This window comes from Carassius carassius, chromosome 14, assembly GCF_963082965.1.
Source record: "Carassius carassius chromosome 14, fCarCar2.1, whole genome shotgun sequence".
NCBI classification, from domain to species: Eukaryota; Metazoa; Chordata; class Actinopteri; order Cypriniformes; family Cyprinidae; genus Carassius; species Carassius carassius.
In genome coordinates this window covers 32,622,206-32,630,428 of record NC_081768.1, presented here as the reverse complement: position 1 = coordinate 32,630,428, position 8,223 = coordinate 32,622,206, and the positions used below count along the sequence as shown (strand labels likewise).

General features: G+C 37.7%; 1 protein-coding gene across 1 annotated transcript in view; it reads right to left on the bottom strand.

The window, feature by feature from the left end:
- Positions 1-704: 704 nt before the first annotated feature.
- The window catches only part of gtf2a1l (general transcription factor IIA, 1-like), a 78,173-nt gene continuing 70,654 nt past the window's right edge, over positions 705-8,223 (bottom strand). Inside the window, exons 8-9 of the mRNA XM_059565443.1 lie at positions 5,194-5,283; positions 705-1,095 (exon numbers count right to left, since the gene is read on the bottom strand). Coding sequence (XP_059421426.1) covers positions 988-1,095; positions 5,194-5,283 — 198 coding nt within the window. The 3' untranslated portion in view covers positions 705-987. The remainder of the gene's footprint in view (positions 1,096-5,193; positions 5,284-8,223) is intronic.

The window sequence follows — 8,223 nt, the reverse complement described above, 5'->3', positions numbered from 1 at the left end:
GCCAGTCTGACATTTCCGAGCGTTTTCCTTGTGTTTTCCTTCTGTACCTGACCTTTGGATTGTTTATACCGACTCTGATTCTCCGCTGCTTGCCCCCGACATCTGCCTGTTTCTGTTATCCATTCTGGTTATCCCTACATACCTGACGCCGTTACCGATCATTGCCTGTCTGACCATTCTCATCATTAAAGTTCTGCACATGGATCCGAACGTCTCTTTCTCATCATTACACCATGGCATTTAACAACTAATGAATTTTACTGTGTATTTTACTTTTCTGTTTGAAATTCTATTTTTATATATTGTTTCTAATGTACAGCACTTTGGTCAACCTTTTGGTTGTTTTTACATTTGCTTAATAAATAAATAACCTAACCTAAAATAAGCTAGCTAATCATCAAGGAAGCGGTCTACAGGTATGCAGGCAGTTAATCTTCACTGTTGCACATTTATTTACAGTGTACTTATACAAGAGGATATTTTAGCAGAGAAAGTTTCATGGGGCTCCTTCAGCATCAGGCATGAACTTCCACTAAACACACATAACCCTAACCGTCCTCAAGGAGTCCGTCAGGAGCTCTGATATAGAGCTGGAAGAAAAAACTTATTAGCATTTCTCTGAGACCTCATTTTAGAAGCTCATGCTTCTTGACCATTTATTTTCTATTTATTTTTTAAGAAAAGCAACAAATGACAGACTGGTCTGGAATCAGCATTTTAATGTTTGTTTTAGAATAAACAAAAATGTCTCAGCTTAAAGTTTCAAGCTTAACCAAAAAACATAAGGAACCTTATATGATGAAAAACTACATCTCTTTTACTTTTATTCTATCAATATATATTTTTAACTCAGTAAGCACCAACATTATTTTCTGTATCAGAATACAATCACAAACTCATATGAAGAAATACAAATGCAATCATAAGATGATGTAAATTATAATTGGCATGCAAGATTAGATAAATACTTGTAAAGCAGTATGTGTGTCACCACTCTGCCTCCCCCACAGCCTTTGAGAAAACATAGTCTTTCCCTCCATAACACATGACTCCATCTTTCAAGTAGAACTTCCAGCGGTTTTTGCTACGGTGAATCTGTAAAACAAACATCAATAACTTTTTTTTATACAGAAACTAGTGACGTTTTAATGGACTTAAACTCTTAAAAGTGTTTTGTCAGGGAGATTTGTGCTAAAGATATAACTAAAATACAAACTGACAGATTTAGTAAATTTACACATGCAGTTATTCTGGTAACACTGCAGGTGTTTGTGTAGTCGATCTTGTCTTCATCTGCTTTGGTTACTGCTGGTGTCAACACTAACAGATAATGAAAATGATGCACTGCCATTAGCATTTCTCAGTCATGTGGGTTCAGATAAAAGTATAGCAGCCTCTACTCGCGGTCAGAATCGTACACTAGATTTATGTCTGTGATAAGGAGTTGATACTGAAAACCACGGACAATCCATATGCGATCACTATCTTCTGTTTCTTATATGCTACACTTAGCCATGGTCATTTTACTAAAATTATTTGCTTCCCTAAAAATAAGCTATTATAATGAATGATCAGAGATGCGCCTGCTTCAGCACCTCAGAAGACTTTCACTCATAAGTACCTTTTATTATCATCAATCATTTAAAATGTCAACGGCCAGCAAGAATTAACTAAACCTTTGAAATGATTACATTAGACATCACATGTTCTGATGTTCATTCATATTTATTTCACACTGTAACTTGTATGAAAGTGGAAGAGACTCACGCTGCGGCTTGAACTCAGGTGAATACAGAGATCTGTCATGCCACATTCAAAAGCATCAAAATAGCATTTATTGTTATTGACTTGCATAACAAAAGACAAAGCTCTTTGCTATTATTGGATGGCTGATAGTCCACAGTGTTTAATAACACTAAATAATGGCCATGCGTCTTTTTCACATGATAGTTTCAAATGATAAAACTAGAATGTCTGCATGGTGTTAAAATCTTAAGATATTTTGGCCATGAATGTACTGTTTTTGTGTTGCATGTTTATTCTGTCACCACACATTTACAATTTTTAATTAGTTTGCACACTTGAATCAGCAGTAAAGAAAGCTAAGTGCAAATAGCAGTGGATTCTGTTTACGTTGAGTGAAAATAGCAGTTTTTTTTAACAATATGCTATTTAATCCGCACAAGGAGCTATAGATTCCATCTATTTACACATCGTTCTGTTAAAATTACAGGATTTTATGCTATTTATACTACAAACCCGATTCCCAAAAAGTTGGGAAACTGTACAAATTCTGAGTAAAAAAGGAATGGAATAATTTTTAGACATTTTGAAATGTCACGCCAAACATTGGTAAAAAATTTTTGGAAAAATAGTGAAGCAATATCAGAAAGGATGAGTTTCTCAGAGAAAAATGGCAAAGAGTTTGAAGTTATCATCATCTACAGTGCATAATATCATCCAAAGATTCAGAGAATCTGGAACAATCTCTGTGCTTAAGGGTCAAGGCCGGAAAACCATACTGGATGCCCATGATCTTCAGCTCTTAGACGGCACTGCATCACATACAGGAATGATACTGTAATGGAAATCACAACATGGGCTCAGGAATACTTCCAGAATTGTCGGTGAACACGACCCACTGTGCCATTCACCGTTGCCAGCTAAAACTCTATAGGTCAAAAAAGAAGCCATATCTAAACATGATCCAGAAGTGCAGGCATTTTCTCTTGGCCAAGGCTCATTTAAAATGGACTGTGGCAAAGTGGAAAACTGTTCTGTGGTCAGACAAATCAAAATTTGAAGTTCTTGTTGGAAAACTGGGAAGCCATGTCATCCGGACTAAAGAGGACAAGGACAACCCAAGTTGTTATCAGCGCTCAGTTCATAAGCCTGCATCTCTGATGGTATGGGGTTGCATGAGTGTGTGTGGCATGGGCAGCTTACACATCTGGAAAGGCTCCATCAATGCTGAAAGGTATATCCAAGTATAGAACAACATATGCTTCCATCCAGACGTCGCCTCTTTCAGGGAAGACCTTGCATTTTCCATCATGACAATGCCAGACCACATACTGCATCAATTACAACATCATGGCTGCGTAGAAGAAGGATCCGGGTACTGAAATGGCCAGCCTGCAGTCCAGATCTTTCACCCATGGAAAACATTTGGTGCATCATAAAGAGGAAGATGTGACAAAGAAAAACTGAGACAGTAGATCAACTAGAAGCCTGTATTAGACAAGAATGGGACAACATTCCTATTCCTAAACTTGATCAACTTGTCTCCTCAGTCCCCAGACATTTGCAGACTGTTATAAAAAGAAGAGGGGATGCCACACAGTGGTAAACATGGCCTTGTCCCAACTTTTTGAGATGGGTTGATGCCATGAAATTTAAAATCAACTTATTTTTCCCTTAAAATTATAAATTTTCTCTACCTGTTAACCTGCACCCCTGAACGCCCCTCAACTCGCACGTGTCGGTGTTTACGAATAGATTAAATGAAACGGAACAAGATTAATCTTGACAAACTATATATCATTATAAAGCTCTAAGCCTCAAGCATCGACGACAGATCACTGTTTTTCAATGGAAAGCTTATAAAGACTGTATTTGCTAAATTTGTGTAAACCGTACACATCAAAACTCACGCTAAGAAACTGCATCTTGGTAGTAAAAAAAATGGCATGGTTTTGCAGCGTACAGCATCAAAAACAGAATGAGACAATCCACAAAGTAATAAGTGAAAGAAAAGCGAAAAATAGTATATTTGAACTCTGGCGCTCTCTCGTGACGGCTCGTGACGCGCTCTGAGCACCTGTCAGCTGATGGAGGCGGAACTTCTAGCGATCGCCTTTTTCTTTATTTGTTTTATTTTTCAACAGTGTTTATATGTGTGTGCGTGTGTTTTATGTTGAATGTGATGATGATGTTCTGTAATTGGCATATAAAGCTAAGTATTTTTTAATTGTATTTATTTTTCTTACTCAAATTATTATTATTGTATTTTTCTAATGCTCAAATAAATCACTTCTATGATGTCTAAGTTTCTGCCTAGTGTTTTATAATTGAAAAAAAAAAACTATGCAGTGGTTATGTTTAATGACAATTTGTGGAAGCCTTAAATACAGTGAGTAAATATTTTTTTTATATTTGGGGGATGGTGGGGGTCTAGACAGTCTCAGAAAAATATTTGCAGGAATCTCATTTTTCATGAGATCTTATTCAGATTTGAAATAGAAACTCATGAGACATTTGACTTTCAACCCATTACTTTTCTAGATTGCTCCAGGACTCATTTCATGTATTTTTATATATATAAAAAAACATTCAGAGTGGTAAAAATTCTAGCCACTTCAGTGTCTATAACTTTAAATATTTTTGAGCATTATCAAATCTGGTTGATAAAAAAGAAAAGCCCAAAGGGTCTTAAAGACACCAAAAGGATGTAACACACTGAAGTAAGAAACTGTTACAATTTTTAGTTAGGTAGAGCACTTTCAGCTGTGAGTCCCATAATGGGGGGTGCTGGCTAACAGGTTTAACATCTGATATGTCATCTATGTTGTAATCTTAATAATCAGACCATTTTAGAAAGACCACCAATTTCTGTGAACTCCGTGTGCAAGGATCTTTATGGTGCTTTGTGCTGCGAGATAAAATGGATCAACTTGAAAGACTCCATTCTGTTTTATTGCGTTTGTTTGTACTTAATTTCTAGTGTTTTTGTTGACTTGATTGCACAGTTACTATTTAAACTGAACTGAGCTGGATGATGACATTTAATGATGAACTGCCTTTTTGCTTTACTTGATGCACTATTGTCCTATTTAATGCTGTTCAGCTGCTTTGTTACAATCTTTATTGTTAAAAGCTCTATATAAATAAACCTCTCAAAATTCTTGCTACCGGTGTGAAAAATGCAGAGAATCAAACCCAAATTTGTTTTGATGGACGAGAGTTTCAGAGGCACTGTGTAAACGAGACTGACACAATGAGAGGTCATAATTTTTTATTGTGCAAAAATTTCAGACTCAGTGTGCAATGACCTTAAAAGAACTGCTCTCAAGACACCAGCTTGCTTTGATTAAATTAACAGGGTGGTTTAATCTTACAGTGTCCATCTTTATCAAGTGTATTCTACAGGCTGATCTCTTTACCTCATTTAGAAAACTCTTCTCATTCCTTTACCTTGTCATACTGGCACACAATGATGTTCTCGGTGTCAAAGATCTCTGGGATGTCCTGTTCGCTTACGTCATCTCCAGAGTTCAGCGGATCCTGAAACAGACACATTCATTAAACTGCATCAGATTTTCAAGAGCACTGGACTGCCAAGTGCATCAATCGGTGCCAGACTCGCTGACAATGGGATGAAAATCAATATCCAGCCCCATTTCTCTAATAACTACTGAGGCTGGGATCTTATAAAGTGGTTCTTTCTGACACTAGTTTCAATAAACTAGTTAAAAAATAAAAATAACAAATGGAATCGTCGTTTTTATGTAAGTAGTTAAAATATTTAACTAGTATGTATTTTTTGTATGCTGACTCAAAGTCTTCACAATGTCTCAACAGAAAGGTTTCTGCATGGTTTAATGAATGGCTATTTAAAGGGGTTCTATTATGCTTTTGGACAGTGTTTTCTCTGCTTCCTGTTGGTCTTGCTGGAGCTGATTGTAGCTCCGTGTAGCGGTTTTTTTTTCTTCTCTAGAATCTTTATCTTACTATCACTCTCTGTTTTTTAAAGTGATAAAAATAACTTAATTCACAGCATATTTCTGAGATTATGGATCAATCTTATCAGATTAATTTTGATCGTTCACTTTTATTTTATATCCGTGAGTGCAGTACACCTGCATTGCGTTAGCACTCGTTAGCTTGTTATTAGCGTTTTCATTCGAACAGTCTACATGAGATGTCACAGCGGTAGGTCGCGCAAGTTTTGCAGCGAGTCAATTAGGGCCGTATTTCATGTAACGGATGAATTCAAATGATATATCTGTATGACTGTGATCTAAAGCCCCGCTGTAATACGCACTCAGATGTTTCGTTGATTATTTTTCTTTACCAATGTTTCTTTTTAATATATGTAATTTTCTCTTTCTCAGCGTCGTGCATTGCTGCCGCACGCTGGTTTATGTGCTGCACGAGTCCTAATATTTCCATTTGTGTTATACAGGTACATGTTCCATTGTTATATGTTCGTAAAATGTGCTTTAGTGAAAATATATTGTACCAGTCTGCATGAGATGTCACAGCGCGTCGTGCATTGCTGCCGCACGCTGGTTTATGCACTGCACGAGTCCTCATATTTCCATTTGTGTTATACAGAATAAACGAGGATCTGCTGGCAAGAATGTTCGTAGTCTGTCTTTTGGTATAAACACAATGCAGAAAACACCGCTACAACTGGTGCCGTGATCGACGCTTCACTCTTCGTGGGATCGGACATTACATGCGAGTGGAGAAGTTGCAGGGGTGTTAGGCCAATGAGTGCACCGCTGCAACGTGACTGAGTGGACGAAAGGTTCGCCATTTAACAATATATACTGTGAACTGGATACCTGATTTGTGAAATCTTAAGTATTTAGTGGACTGAAATATATTGATTCTTGTATTGAACTCATTCTTTAAAGGACTTTAAATACTATCTTGGGTTAATTTAGAGTGTTAATCGCTGGAATCCTGAATTATATTGTTGATTAAAATTTATAGATTGTTATTTTTTTATTTACCTATTTTTTGTTATTGTAAAAGGAAAAAAAGTCAGTTACAAGAAGCATTGTGATTTGAATAGCTGATTCCGAAATGGAGGGTTCTAATAGTCAGAATGGTATGGGAAGCGGGCGAGGAGTACTGAGGTTTGCGCATACACATCAGATTGGTGGGGCTGATAACATAGGTCCATTTTGTCAACCCCTATTCACACAAGAAGTGTTGATGTGCAGACACCTATTGTGTCACAGTCTTCTGCCATCTCTGATGATTCTGTGCAATTATCTGATTTGAATGCTGTGCCGGTGAATCCGATTAATGACATAGTGAAACAGATTTGGCCAGAATATTTTCACCTGTCTTGAATCTGGGGTTTTTGGCCAAAACAAACAAAGTGATTCAACTTTTAATATAAGTGAATTGTCAAAGGTTAGCTTGGTTGTTAAGCATGATGTCAATGAGCCTCTATGTTTCAGAGGTGATGGGGAGGAGAAAATTTCTGTTGATGAGTGGTTGGAGAGTGTAAAAGTGTACTTGAAGCGTGAAGTGCCCTTAAAAGACCAAGCTGACGAAGTACTGACTAAGTTGCAGGGCAGAGCACGTGATGTGGTGAAGGTTGGACTGAGAAGTAACCCATTGATCGACCTCAGTAAGGGTCCAAAGCCAGTTTTTGACCTGCTCAAACAACAATGTGGTGAAACTGTGTGTTCGTGCATGCCTTTGGCAGTTTTTTACACCACATTGCCTTTGCAAAACGAGAAGCCATTCGACTATTGGATTCGGCTGCACAATGCTATTGACATTTACTGTGGAAGGACTGAAGAGACAGGGGAAAACTCTAGATGACCCCTTTCGTGAAGTTACTTTAATGTTCATCAGGAACTGTCCGGATCCAGAGCGGTCTCTTATATTCAAAATGTAAGCCACTGCACGAATGGGCTGCAGCTGATGTGCAGGTTAGACTGGATGAGTATCAAAGCGAGAATAAGCTTCAACAACGCAAGTCTAACACACATGTGAGTAGCATTGCATGTCATGCTTAGTCAATTGACTTTTTGTGCCCACGTTCGTGGTTTGGAGGCCGCTGCTGCTGTGGTTCCTCCATCCCAGGTGACTGAGCAGTCTACTCAAGATCAGTCATTGAGTCGAGTGATCAGTCTTTTGGAACGAATTTTGGATCAGGGAATTTGTCAGCAGACAACAAGAGTGTCCAGGCCTCAGCATAATAACAGCCAGTTTGAAGGTTTTGGGGACATATCCTAATGACAATGAGGAATTTATAATAGTCAGAAGAGGATCTATGACTTCTGGAAGCACCTCTTTTAGGAGCTTAGATGGTATAGGGTCTAACACACATGTTGTTGGTTTAGATGATTTAACAAGTTTATACAATTCTTCCTCTCCTATAGTAGAGAATGAGTGGAACTGTTCTGGATACTGTAGCTGACGGCTGAATGGTTGCAATTTTATCTCTAATAGTATTGATTTTAGAAGTAAAGTAGT